Source organism: Schistocerca nitens, chromosome 9, assembly GCF_023898315.1.
Source record: "Schistocerca nitens isolate TAMUIC-IGC-003100 chromosome 9, iqSchNite1.1, whole genome shotgun sequence".
In the NCBI taxonomy this organism is placed as follows: Eukaryota; Metazoa; Arthropoda; class Insecta; order Orthoptera; family Acrididae; genus Schistocerca; species Schistocerca nitens.
The window spans coordinates 6748245-6762966 of NC_064622.1; the positions used below are offsets into that span (position 1 = coordinate 6748245).

Sequence of the window (14722 nt, forward strand, 5' to 3'; positions counted from 1 at the left end):
TATCTTGAGATAAGAACAAAACTAAAAATAACAGAGCCAAAATATTACGACAACTTGCCCAACAGCTTGTTTGTCCATCTTTGGAATGAAATACATCTCTGATTCTGTATATCAGGGATCCAACAGTTTGTTGGTAGGTTTGTGGAGGTACATGGCATTAGGTGTCTATGCACAGGTCATGTAATTCGCATAAATAATAGGCTGTCGATTTGGCTATGCGATTACGGTGCCCGATAGTGACCCAGATGGGTTCTGTAGGATTTACATCAGGCAAATTTGTCACCGATACATCAACGTGAGTTCACTATAATGATCCTCAAACCATTGTAGTATGGTTCTGTTTCTGAGACACGGACAACTATACTGCCAAAAGGTGACATTGCTGTCAGGAAAGACATCAAGCATGAACAGATGCGGTTGGTTTGCAGCTGTCAGCATGTTTTTGATTACAACCACAGGTCCCACGGAAGTGGAGGAGAATGTCCCATAGCACAATGCTGTTTCCACGAGCCTGCTTCTGTGGCATGCTGCACGTTTGGAGCTGCTCTTCACCTCAGTGGAGGCATTTGTGGAGACTGCAATTGACCTAGTGTAGCAAAAATTGTTTTGTCACCTGGAGAGCCGGCATATTTCCATTGATCAAGGGTCGAATACTGATGGTCCCGTGTCCACTGCAGTACTAACTCACGATGTCATACGAGTCAACGTATGAACACGTAGGGGTAGTCTACTGTGGAGCTTATTACTCGACATACTACAGTAATTGTGACGACACTCAAAGATGCTAATGTCCTCTGGATGTAAGAGGTAGGTGCCTGCAAAGAGGCTGGACCATCAGGAGGCATCCTGGCAGTGTGCAGCATTGCATGGATGATGAACCGATGGTGCCAGGCACTCCACAAAGGCACTGACTGCAGCAGCTTGTGGCAGCCCACAATGCAGGCTGAAGCCAGCCCTACTGCACAGAGTGAGGCGTGCCGATACGTGCAGAATTACACTGTGGACTCAGTGTGGAATAAATGACTCGTGCCAGCAGCAGTACCTGCCCACACAAGCAGTGGCGGGCAGTGAGGTGCTTAAACACACGAGTGAGCTCCAGGGTAGCAGGTTGGCAGCAACTGAGGTAGGCCCACATTTGGCCCAGTAATACGAGGTCACCAAGTGCACAGCACTGTCTCGGTGCAAACAGCAGGTTCACATCTAGCAGTGGCAGTGGCAGTGTCTGGAGGTGGTGACGTGTTGATCCGTGTACACTCTTATTAAACTGTCGTAGGCCTCCATTGGGACTGGTGGCTGCCAGACTGCTACACCTTTGACTAGAAATCATGGGTATTTAAACAGTTTTGGTACATCTTCATTTTGCTGAAGCATCGGTTTCTGTAATGCGAGCTATGACACGACCGAGGCTCAGACCTGAAGCAATTAGATCGACGACGCTGCAGTGGTTTTGCTGTTCTGTTGCGTCAATGCTGTTATGCCTTTGGTGCCTTTGCTTGGCTGGTGTAGCATGTGGTACCCATCTTGATGACCTGGAGATATGCAGTAATTGTAATTTCAGCAGGTAGCCTCTGACGTAACTGCATCTGGTTGGCTTCAGTCTAGTCTGCTTTCACAGCCTCTTGCCTTAATTGTGGCAGCGTCACGATTTTATTTAGTCACGTCAAGAAACAGTTGTTACACTACAGTTTGATAACTAAAGGCAAAAAGAAATGTAAGTAAAAAAAGGCTCCCCTTCATTTATTTCATTACTGTCCATTGTTGCCAACAATCTGTGTGTGTATTCTGTCACACCTCCCCTTGCCTCTCATTTCTCTACTATCTGTTTCTATCTCTTTTAATACCTTTCATATCCTACTTCATACATTGTTGGCGTTTCTGTGAAGATTTCCCCTTCACCCAGTCGTATCTCATCTCGTGTGTGGCTGCCCCATCTAATTCATGATTAATTCCATTTCACCTGCATCTTTCCACAATTTTATCAGAAGAAGGGACCTCTCATTTTGCAAGCCACCTTTTCTGTGAGCTTTTGTTCGTGTGGACATTTGCAGTTGATCGACAGATAGATTTTATTGTTATATTCCAGCTTAAGAATCTGCTTTACTAATCTGACTGAAAGTGTGTGATTCCATTTCAGAATGCCTACTAACTTCAACTATCCACCACCTGAACTGCGGAAGGAGCTGCAGCAGATTGCTGATGCTCTTGTGGCACCTGGAAAGGGCATCCTCGCTGCTGATGAGGGACCCCCAACTCTTGCAGCACGCTTTGCTAATGCCACCACTGGCTTTGAGAACACAGAGGACAATAGACGGCGTTACAGGCAGGTCAGTCTTGTGAATAGTAGAATTAATTTCATTTCTGTCAAAAGAATGCTAATTCTGTAAATAGAGGACAAAATGAATGTGATAAAACTAACAGCAAAGCAACTAAATAAAAAATCTTTGGTTCCATCACTTATATTAGCAGCTCCTTAACTTTGTTAATGTATATTGTGATCTATTATGTATTACTTCACGATAGGATCAATGGAACACAACAAATCAGTTATTCCACTGAAAATTGTCAGACTACAGTAGTTATTTATAAATTCTACAGAAATGTAGTTTTATTTATTTATTTATTTGCCAGGTGGACAACAGTATTTTTCAGTTCTTGAAACTAATCGCCCAAATAATTTGTAGATAGGACTAATGAGACACATTTTTAAAAATTTCTGTTGAATGTTTTAAATCTATCAGCATCTTGTTATAGATACTTCAAGAGAATGCTGGATTCTGCTCTGAATCATAGATGGAAAGGTCAGGTTTACATAGAAATTGTTTAATCATTTTTGGTTGTGTTTTTGTCACTCTCTTATGCCTGACTCCATAGCTTAATATACACTGAAGAGCCAAATATACTGGTACACCTTCCTAATATTGTGTAGGGCCACCATGAGTACGCACAAGTGCCACAACATGATGTGGCGTGGACCCGACTAATATCTGAAGTTGTGCTGGATGGAATTGACACCATGAATCCTTCAAGGCTGTCCATAAATCCTTAAGTGTATGAGGGGGTGGAGTGCATGAGTAGACAGCAAATTATTAGGATTAAATAGTGATAAAATTCTACACTGAAGTGCCAAAGAAACTGGTATAGGCATGCGTATTCAGATACAGAGATATGTAAACAGGCAGAATACGATACCGCAGTCAGCGACGCCTATATAACACAAGTTTCTGGCGCAGTTGTTAGATTGGTTACTGCTGCTACAATGGTAGGTTATCAAGATTTAAGTGAGTCTGAATGTAGTGTTATAGTCGGCACATGAGTGATGGGACACAGCTCTCTGAGGTAGCAGTGAAGTGTACCATGAATATCAGGAATCTGGTAAAACATCAAAACTCTGATATCGCTGTGGCTGGAAACAGATCCTGCAAGAATGAGGCCAACAACGACTGAATAGAATTGTTCAGCATGACAGAAATGCAATCCTTCCACATATTGCTGCAGATTTCAATGCTGGGCCATCAACAAGTGTCAGCATGTGAACCATTCAATGAAACATCATCAGTACGGGCTTTCGGAGCTGAAGGTCCACTCGTGTACCCTCGATGACTGCACAACACAAGGCTTTATGTCTCTTCTGAGACAGTCAACACCGACATTGGACTGTTAATGTCTGGAAACATGTTGCCTGGTGAGACAAGTCTTGCTTCAAATTGTATTGAGCAGGTGGATGTGTGCAAGTATGGAGACATCCTTATGAATCCATGGACCATGCATATCAGCTGGGTAAGGTTCAAGCTGGTGGAGGCTCTGTAATGATGTGGGGCATGTACAGCTCGAGTGATATGGGACCCCTGATATGTCTAGATACGATTCTGACAGGTGACAAGCGTGTAAGCATCCTGTCTGATCTGACTTGGGCAATTCCAGCAGGACAGTGCGACACTCCACACATCCAGAATTGCTACAGAACAGTATTGATCATGCCTGGAATGACTTGCAACATGCTGTTCAGAAGATATCTCCACCCCCCTCGTACTCTTACGGATATATGAATGGCCCTGTAGGATTCACGGTGTCAGTTCCCTCCAGCACTACTTCAGACAATAGTCAAGTCTGTGTCACGTCCTCTTGCAGCACTTCTGCATGCTCGCGGAGGCCCTACACGAGAAGCAGTGTGGCTGGTGGGGGCGAGGAGGAGGCTGGGATGGGGAGAGGGGATAGCACGGTGGGACGGGGATAGTGTAAAGATTTGCTTGTGGGGGCATGAAGGGACATATTAGGAACAGGGCAGGGCAGTTAGATGCAGTTGGGAGGTTACACAGGGTGAGAGGGCAGGGGAGTGGAAGCGGAGAGAAGATTAGTGGGTGCATTGTTGAAATAGAAGGCTGTTTGTGCTGGAATGGGGGCAGGAAAGAGGACAGGTGTGTGAAGGACAGGGACTAAAAAAGATTGAGGCCAGGACGTTATGGGAATGTAGGATATATACAAAGGGAGAGTTCCTACCTGTGCAGTTCAGAAGGGCTGGTGTTGATAGGAAGGATTCAGATGGTGCAGGTTGTGAAGGAGTCATTGGAGTGAAGAATGGTGTGTTGGGCAGCATCTCAGAAACTGGAAGGTCCAGCTGTCTCTTGGCCACAGTTTGTCAGTAGCCACTCACACTGACAGACAGCTTGTTGGTTGTCACGTAGAATGCAGCTCAGTGGTTACTGCTTAGTTTATGGTACAACTAAGCTATAAACTATTGTCTTTATTGGTTGTTAGTTTTACCAGTACAACGATTCTTCCACGCTGTCATTGTAGAGGGGATACGGGTGGCATGTACCCTGCTGTAAGTCCTGGGAGCCCTTGCCATCTCCTTCTCATACTGACATGTCACCTCTTGAATTACGGTTACCTCTACTATGTTTTGATAACTGAGAGACTAATAATGTCATAGTTAAGTCCCATTAATCTACATCCATTCATTCATGTCTATTGACTGTGACGCTGCACAGACCATCTGCATGATTTTGTGTGCAACATTTTTTATGAAGATGTTACTTTGCCATTGCTCTTATGTTAATTAACTCCATTAAACAATCCTTAGAATTCATTGCTAGCAGGTAATTTCCTAAGTCAAAAGATAGTTTGTGGTTAGAAAATACTGCTATTCTGTTCTCATCAAGAGTATAGGCAATCCTTCCTATTGTGATTTTTTTTCATGACTACTGTCTGGCCTTCTGCACTAATACCTGACCATTTCAAACTGTTCTCTACATAAAGAATTTAGACACAGCTTTGCCATTCAGTAGTAATGATCTGCCCCTTAGCACTCTCACAGTCTGATAGCTGGTGCATTTTTTCAGTAGTTCCTAATGGGACATGGACTTGCTCACATTGCTGCTGAATTACCAACACTAGTTGATAGATTAGGACTTATAAATACTTACTGTTTTCTGTGATTAGTTTCTGGAATGAAACTTAAGCCATTTGGTGGGTCCTCGGTTTCATCCCACATTGTATGTCTCCTCAAAGCTTCGTTCTTCATTCAATTTTTCTTTTCATTTTATAGTTCCTATCACTGTACCATTCCTCATGAGATGACTATAAGATCAGTTTTGAGTTGTAGTTGTGGGAGCTTTTTCTCAAAACCATGTTTATGTTCTAAGTGTTTTAGACAACTATTCTGTGTACAATAAAGTACATGAGGAAAACATGTTAAATACATAATTACAGAAATAGAGTCATGGCTGAAACATAGGCATACAGAAAGATAACTGCCTTAATGCATAGAGAGAGAGATCCATCACAGATTTTCTGTCACCCTATTTGATCTTTGTGGGAACTCTTTGAGAATGAAGATATTTTCTAACTTAACTTAATGAATGAGCAATGCCAGATTCCTTTGTCTGTAACATGCTGTTCTTTTTGTGTCTCCAGCTGCTGTTCACAACAGATCTTTCGATAGGTGATTACGTTGCAGGAGTTATTCTGACTCATGAAACACTATACCAGAAGGCTGATGATGGAACTCCTTTTGTTGAGCTGCTCAGAAGACGTAACATAATTCCAGGCATCAATCTTGATAAAGGACATGTTCAGCTGTTTGGTACAGAAAATGAGTGCACTACACAGGGTAAGATTAATACTAAATATGTGATAACTCTTTACAGTCCTTTTTCTACAATGTCAATGGGGTATTTTGTTAATATGCTTTTGAACAAGCCATGTGTTGATGTATATTGTTACTTACCTCAGGACTGGATGATCTGGCAAAGAGGTGTGAACAATATAAAAAGGATGGTTGCCATTTTGCCAAGTGGCGCTGTGCTCTGAGAATTGGCCGTGGTACACCTTCTTCACTAGCTGTCAAAGAAAATGCAAATGTACTGGCCCGCTATGCCTCCATCTGCCAAGCTAATGGCATTGTACCAATTGTGGAACCTGAGGTAAGTCCTCGTGTTACTCTTAAGGACAGTATATGAAATGAAAGGAGAACAAATGACATTGGGTTTGGAGCATTTTAATCTATTTTAATTTTCCCTCCTTGAACAAAATAATTTTCAATGAGCAGTTATATAATGCATTACCAAATATGCAATATTTTTAAATCAGTGAAATACTGCTGACTTTAAGATATTGGACTTGTATCTGGAAGGAGTGAGATTTGAAGTCCTGTTTAGTCATTTCAAATAGTTTTCTTGTGACTTCTCTACAACACTGCTGGCTAATGCTTTACTACGTGACTGTAGCTATTTCCATATCTTTGCTGAGTGCACTATTGCTCAGTCATTAAGACTTATTCTTTTAATGGTACTTAGTAGATGTATGAAAATTCCATACTTCATTAAAGAAGAAGAAGGAAAAAATTCACCAAACACACACTTGACATTTCTGAAAGAAACTTATGAAACATTTTTGCTGATGTCATATGCCAGTGCAGTAAAGGAGTGTAATATTCGTGAAGAAGGTCATTTTCTGCCACTATTTCCCAAGAAACAAAATTTAAGTAATTAAGTATTATTTTCATTTTAGTGACAAAAGGATATAAACAAAAGATGTGTACAAATCAGTTTTACACATGTTACAGCAAGGAGTTTCTGGCATTTTACATTTACAAAATCAGATGTGTTATACACAGCACTAAAGTGCATGGCAGAAGGTATGTCCCATTGTACCAGTTATTACAGTTTCTCCCCATTCCATTCACATATTTTGCATGGGTAGAATGATTGTCTGAATGCCCCTGCGTATGCTGTAATTATTCTAATCTTATTATCATGATCCCTACAAGAGTGGTATGTAAGGTGGTGTAGTATATTCTTAGAGTTATCATTTAAAAGCCAGTTCTTGAAATTTTACTAGCAGATTTTCTCAGGATAGTTTATGTCTATCTTCAAGAGTTTGCCAGTTCAATTTCTTCAGTATCTCTGTGACACTCTTCCACAGACCAAACAAACCTGTGATCATTTTTGCTGCACTTCTGTGTACATGTTCCATGTTCCCTGTTAGTCATAATTGGTTTGGTTCCCACACATTTGAGCAATATTTTATAACTGGTTCCACAAGTGATTTGTAAACAATCTCCTTTGTAGACTGACTGCACTTTCCCAGTATTCTACCAATAAACCAACTTTTGTTTTTTGAAGTGCACAGTTTTACATTTTTGAACATTTAAATCATGTTACCAATCCTTGCAGCACTTTGAAATCAACATCTACATCTATGTCTATATGGTTACTCTGCAATTCACACTTAAGTACCTGGCTGAGGATTCATCAGATCATTTTCATACTACTACTCTACCATTCCATTCTCGAATGGCGAGTGGGAAAGAGGAACACCTAAATCTTTCCGTTTGAGCTCTGATTTCTCTTATTTTATTATGATGATCATTTCTCCCTATGTAAGTGGGTGTCAACAAAATATTTTCGCATTCGGTAGAGAAAGTTGGTGATTGAAATTTCGTAACTAGATCTCGCCGCAAAGAAAACTGCCCTTGTTTCAGTGACTGCCACCCAAACTAGTGTATCATATCAGTGACACTCTCACCCCTATTGCACAATAACATGAAACGAGCTGCCCTTCTTTGCACTTTTTTGATGTCCTCTGTCAATCCTACCTGGTAAGGATCCCACACCATGCAGCAATATTCCAGCAGAGGACAGACAAGATGGCTGTCTCTTTAGTGGGTTTGTCGCATCTTCTAAGTGTTCTGCCAACAAAGCAGTCTTTGTTTCACTTTCCCCACAATATTATCTATGTGGTCTTTCCAATTTAAGTTGCTCATAATTGTAATTCCTAGGTATTTAGTTGAATTGACAGCCCTTAGATTTGTGCGATTTATAGTAAACCCAACATTTACAGGATTTCTTTTAGTACCCATGTGGATCTATCAAGATCTGACTGCATATTTGTGCAGCTTCTTTTAGACAGTACTTCATTACAGATAACTACATCACCTCCAAAAAGTCTGAGGTTACTATTAATATTGTATTCAAGCTCATTAATATACAACATGAACAGCACGGATCCCAACACACTTCCCTGGGGCCCACCCATTGTTACTTCTACATCAGACGATGACTCTCCATTCCAAATAACACGCTGCATATTCCCTAGCAAAAAGTCTTTAATCCAGTCACAAATTTCACTTAAAACGCCATATGATTGTGCTTTTACAATAAGTGTAAGTTTAGCACTGAGTCAAGTGCTTTTTGGACATAAAGAAATACTGCATCTACCTGACTGCCTTGACTGAAAGCTTTCAGTATCTCATGAAAAAGAGAGCAAGTTTGGTTTCACATGATTGATGTTTTCGGAATCCACGTTGGTTGGCATGCTGGTTCTGTTTGAGATACCTCATTATGTTTGAGGTTAGAATATGTTCTAAGATTATACAACAAATCTATGTCAAGGATACTGGATGGTAGTTTTGTGGATCACTTCTACAAAACTACTCTTCTTGTCAATGAATGTGACCTGTGATTTTTCCAATAACTGGGTACAATTTTTTATTTGCAGAATCTATGATAAATTATAGTTAGAAGAGGGGCTAACTCAAGTGCAAGTTCAGTATACAGTCTGATAAGGATTCCAATGATCCCTGGAGGTTTGTTCAGTTTTAAGGATTTCATCTGTTTGCCAATGCCATTGACAGTAACACTTATTTCATTCATCTTTTCAGAGGTATGGGGGTTTAACTGGACAGTTCTCCTGGGTTTTCCTCTGCAAAGGAACATTTGAAAACTGAGTTACACATTTCAGCGTTTGCTTTGCTACCCTCAGTTTCAGTTCCTGTCTCATTCGCTAGTGACTGGACACTGCCTTTAGTGCCACTGAGAGCTTTTATATACAACAAGAGTTTCTTTGGGTTTTCTGAAATATCACTTGGCAATATTCTGCCACAGAAGTCATTGATAGCAGAGTTCATAGTCAAGTAGAACTTTTTGGATGACAACGTTCCTCCCTTTGTCAGTTTAATTTCAATCACTTCAATTAAAATGTGGATCATAGGTAGAAGATTTCATGCCTATGCATATATGTTAAAATATCTTCTGGCATTAAATTCCACTGTCTGAATTGTGTTGGACTATGGTAAGAAAATGTTTAAATTTTTTTTCATCGTGTGTAGACACAAAATATTCTACCTGAATAATTATGCTCCCTCAGGACTCAAAAAAGAAAAAAAGGATCAGAATTATTTCCAAGTGTTGCAGTGCTTTAAGTTATTTTATTAAGAATTATGATTGCTGTATAAAAGGAACATTAATTAGCTGCTATGTCATGTGACTTAACAATTAGTAAAGTGTAATATCATCTTGTTGAAGATAATTTAACTTTAACATGCAGTAAGATGATTTTCAGAAAGCCATGATTTAACATATGAATACAATCTATACTTGTCCTTTTTATTCCATAACTATCTTTAACCCTTTAGGTGGAGCCATATGGTGATCATGACTTGGAAACATGTCAGAAGGCAACTGAAACTGTTCTGGCAGCCGTGTACAAGGCACTCAATGACCATCATGTGTTTCTGGAGGGCACTGTTCTGAAAGCTAACATGGTAACACCAGGCGAATCATCTTCAAAGAAGTCTTCACCAGAGGAGATTGCACGGGCCACTGTGACAGCCCTGAATCGTACAGTGCCTGCTGCTGTAGCGGGTCTGTTCTTGTGATGTCTGTCATTCGGCTTTAGCAACTAGTTCTTAAATTGCAGACATTACAAGTATTTGTATTATTAATCAACCAAGATATTTTATATGGAAAACAGTGGTGAATAAGGAAATAAATTAAAACCAGTTTAATGCATGGGATCCTAAACAAGTATTTGGAAATAAAAAGTGGTGCCCAGCAGCTTATGTCTCAAATTAGATGGACATTTGCAGTACTGTGGTCTGATAACCCATTTGCTACCACTTTTACATCTAAATATTGCTGAAGAATGCTGAGTCTAAACACAAATTCTCAGTGGTTGTTGCACTACCAGGAACTGTATTGTGGAAAATAATTGAAAGCTGAACATTAACAACTCTAGTTGTTCTATATCATCACTATCATAATACACAAAGCTTCTAAACCTGATTTGATCAACACTGCAGGGATTTTAACTTGTTGTAACATTCTCCTGACAACCTCAGTAGCCTATACATTGCAAGGGGTACTGTTTTCTACATTTCTAAGTCCACTAAGTGAGATAGTTTTAAAAAGAATGAATGATACGAGTAATGGCACTTGGCTGTAACATTTGTTTTTGTTCCCTCCCTTTCATTAGTTCTGAAAACTTTGAATGCTACAATTCTTTCCATGCTACAACCAGTTAAGACTGATATTTCCAGATTACTTGATCTTGCCTTCTTTATCTTTCTTTTCTCCTGCTATTCTTTCCAGTGGTGTAGCAGTGTGATAGATTCATTTTCAACAACACAGGCATTGTATATCACTGATTGTAGATTGTATTTTATTGGTCCTGTTGTCTACATTGCAGCTTATGCGTAAGACATTGGACAAGTCAAGTTATAAATATACAGGCTGAAAGTAATTTCAAGGCATACATATTTAAGCTTACAATAATACACTTTACACGTAAGTATTTATATAATACATTTCATAAATTTAAATATTCTTCAATGGAGTAAAAGCAGTGATGCTGTAAATATGACTTAAGAGATTTTCCAAATGTATTGACCTCAGTGATAGCTTTTATGTTTTCAGGAAGTTTGTTATAAAGCTTAACTCCCATGTGAAAAGTACCTTTTTGGCACAGTGCTGTGCTGATTTGAGTCATATGTAAGTTTCTGTTTTGTCTGGTAAAGTGCTCATGTATATCACAGTTTTTATGTAGTCTCTGGTCCTTGCCTATTACATTTAATTTAAAGAACAAAAGGGTTTCCATAATGTATACACACGGTAATGGGGGAATACCAGATTTCTTAAACAGGGGTTTACAAGAGTCTCTAGGCTTGCACCCAAACAAGATTCTAATGGCCCTTTTTTGTAGTTTAAAAGTGCTATTAGCTATTTTAGAGTTTCCCCAGAAGGTGACCCCATATCTAAGACGAGAATGAAAGTACGCATGATACGCATTCAATACTGTTTTCTCACTACAGCATGATTTTAATGAACAAAGAAGATAACATGTTTTGCTCAGTTCTGCATTGAGATATTCAATATGCTTATTCCGTCTGATGTTACTCTGCAGCCAGAGTCCTAAGAATTTGGTTTCAGTACTGTTACCAACTGGTTCGTCATTGATAGAGACTGACGGGATACACATGTCCTTGTTAGGAACATTGTGGAATTTTAGAGCAATGGTTTTCTTACTGTTTATTACAAGCTGATTACTCTGTGCCCAGCTGCTAAGTTGTTTCGTGACCGTGTTTACTGTCTGCTGTAACTGTTCATCGTCGTCTCCTTTTAGTAGAATCGTGGTGTCATCTGCAAATATGATTGATTTGTGTGCATCAATATTTAAGCTTAGATCATTTATGTACAGAAGAAACAGAAGGGGTCCCAATACGGATCCTTGGGGTACACCACATTTTATTTGTTTATAGTCAGATAAGTGATTAGATACAGTTTTTAGTTCAATATTTGTGTGCTTGACGCACACTGCCTGCATACGATTTGTCAGGAAGGAACTGATCCACTTGTTAGACAGACCTCAGATACCATATATTTCTAGCTTTGATAGCAGAATTTTATGGTCCACCATGTCAAAAGCTTTTGACAAGTCAATAAAGACTCCTATTGTTTCCTGTTTTTTGTCCATCAGGTTTAGGATGGAATTGATGCACTCATAGACAGCAGTTGTCGTTGACCTCTTATTTCTGAATCCATGTTGTTCATTACATAGGATGCTGTTTTTATTTATAAATTTCATAAGTTTCTCATACATAACTTTTTCCAGTACTTTAGAGATGCAGGAGGAAATTGTGATAGGTCTGTAGTTATTTACATTGTCTTTATCCCCTTTTTTATATACAGGAATAACTTTTGATGTTTTCAACACATCGGGGAAAGTGCCTGCCTGAAGTGAGCAGTGGCATAAGTGTGTGAGTACTTCAATTAGGTTCGATGCGCTCTTCTTTAACATTGTTGCAGGTATACCATCAATACCTGCCGAGTTGGAATTTTTTAGTCCTTTTATTGCTTTAGCTACTTCATCTTGTGAAACAGAACTGATGTACATTGATCCTTTACATGCACTTATTTTATATTCATTTGCCTGGATGCTCTTAAAGTTTGATTGTAACATATTTTCAGCAACACCTGTGAAAAAGTTGTTAAATGTGTTGGCTACTTCTAAGGGGTTTGTTACTTTTTTATTTTTATGTGATAGTGTTATATTTTTCCAAGGTTGTCTGTATTCTCCACATTCTTTTTTTATAACACTCCACATAGCCTTTGATTTATTAGCTGAATTATAAATTATTTCATCATTATGCATTATTTTTGCTGCTTTTATTACTGTTCTTAATATTTTGGAGTATTTTTTATAGTATGCACGTACTACAGATGAGGAATTTTTTGAGTTACATATTTCATGAAGTAGTCTTTTCTTCTGGCATGAAACCCTTATTCCCTTTGTGATCCAGCTGTTTGTTCTAGAGTTTCCCCGTATAGTTAATGTTTTCAGTGGGAATGCAAGTTCAAAGAAATGGGTTAATGTATCAATGAAAGTGTTGAATTTTTCATTTATATCGTACACTCCTAGCCATTTTTCTTTCTGTAATAAGTTGTTGAAGTAGTTCACATTATGCTGATTATAGCTTCGATATGCTGTTCTAAAAGACATGTTGTTAATAATACTGCCTTGTACTTTTATGCTTAATATTTGAGCAAGATGATCACTAAAACCTGCATTGAAAATTTTTAGTTAGGTGTTGTGTAAACTCTTCTTTACTAGAAACTGATCAAGAGCTGTTTGACAAGTTTCTGATACTCGGGTAGCTGCTTTTACTTCAGCCTTTAAATTGTAGGACGTTGCAAGGTTCAAAATGGTCTCCCTATTTCCACTATTCGTGAGGAAGTCAATATTGAAGTCACCACAGATTATCAATTCACAATCCATTTTATTTACTTTATTTAGCAATGACTCCATTTTGTTTAAGAAAATTTCAAAATTCCTGGATGGTGATCGGTAAACTGTAGCAATAACCAGGTTGAACTGAGTAATTTTTATAGCTGCAATTTCATAATACTTTTCGACATTTGCCCTAGTTAAGTCAGGTAGTGTAATAAAATCTACATTTTCCTTTGTGTAAATTGCTACCCCACCCTGTTTGCTGCCGGCCGAAGTGGCCGTGCGGTTAAAGGCGCTGCAGTCTGGAACCGCAAGACCGCTACAGTCGCAGGTTCGAATCCTGCCTCGGGCATGGATGTTTGTGATGTCCTTAGGTTAGTTAGGTTTAACTAGTTCTAAGTTCTAGGGGACTAATGACCTCAGCAGTTGAGTCCCATAGTGCTCAGAGCCATTTGAACCATTTTGAACCCTGCTTGCTGTTTTTCCTGCAGTAGTAAGCAGCCAAGACAAATTTGTTTATTTTCGTATTCTGGATTAATTCTGGGTTAAGCCAGTGCTCAGAAATGCATAACACTGAGATATCATTAAGTTCATGTGTTAATAGAACGTTAATTTCATCGATCTTATTACGCAGGGATTGCACATTATGGTGATAAATTTTTAGTTCGGGCGTATTCACGATTTGGTAATTGGGAATCATATTTACAGCATCACATACCTCTAGTTTAAATTAGGTACGTCAGCAGTGTTGTGTTTTCGTTCTTCTTTCTTGTTTATTTTGTTTTCCTCGCTATTGGAAGGATGTTCAGGAAGCTGATAAATTGTTCTATCCCTTACAAGTCTTTCTTTGATTATTTCACTAACACGATCACAAACAAATCTTTTCCCTTCATAGTTCAAATGCATTCCATGCTTCGTGTGCAGATTTCCATGCAGCTTGCTTATATCCAGTACATCGCATTTAGTGTATTGAGAACACAGTTTCCTTATTTTAATGTTTGTTTTCCGAATTTCTTTGTTTACACACGAACTATAAATCAGATCATGCCTATGAGGAAGTGTGGCAACTACTGTGTTTCTGCATTTATTAGCTTGTAAAAAATTCTGTAGCGTTTTCACGCAAACCTCTGCTTCATTTTTTGCCACATCGTTTGAACCCATTATACAGGCGATAAAGTCATTTTCTTGCATTAATTTCGCCTGAGAGTTGATGTCTACA

The 14722-nt window shown here is 39.0% G+C and overlaps 1 protein-coding gene across 1 annotated transcript in view; it reads left to right on the forward strand.

Annotated features, from left to right (window-relative positions):
* Positions 1-14722, forward strand: part of LOC126204409 (fructose-bisphosphate aldolase-like) — a 63156-nt gene that overhangs the window by 26142 nt on the left and 22292 nt on the right. Inside the window, exons 2-5 of the mRNA XM_049938786.1 lie at positions 2135-2324; positions 5914-6109; positions 6232-6422; positions 9914-10142. Of these exons, the coding sequence (XP_049794743.1) occupies positions 2136-2324; positions 5914-6109; positions 6232-6422; positions 9914-10142 (805 nt within the window). The 5' untranslated portion in view covers position 2135. The remainder of the gene's footprint in view (positions 1-2134; positions 2325-5913; positions 6110-6231; positions 6423-9913; positions 10143-14722) is intronic.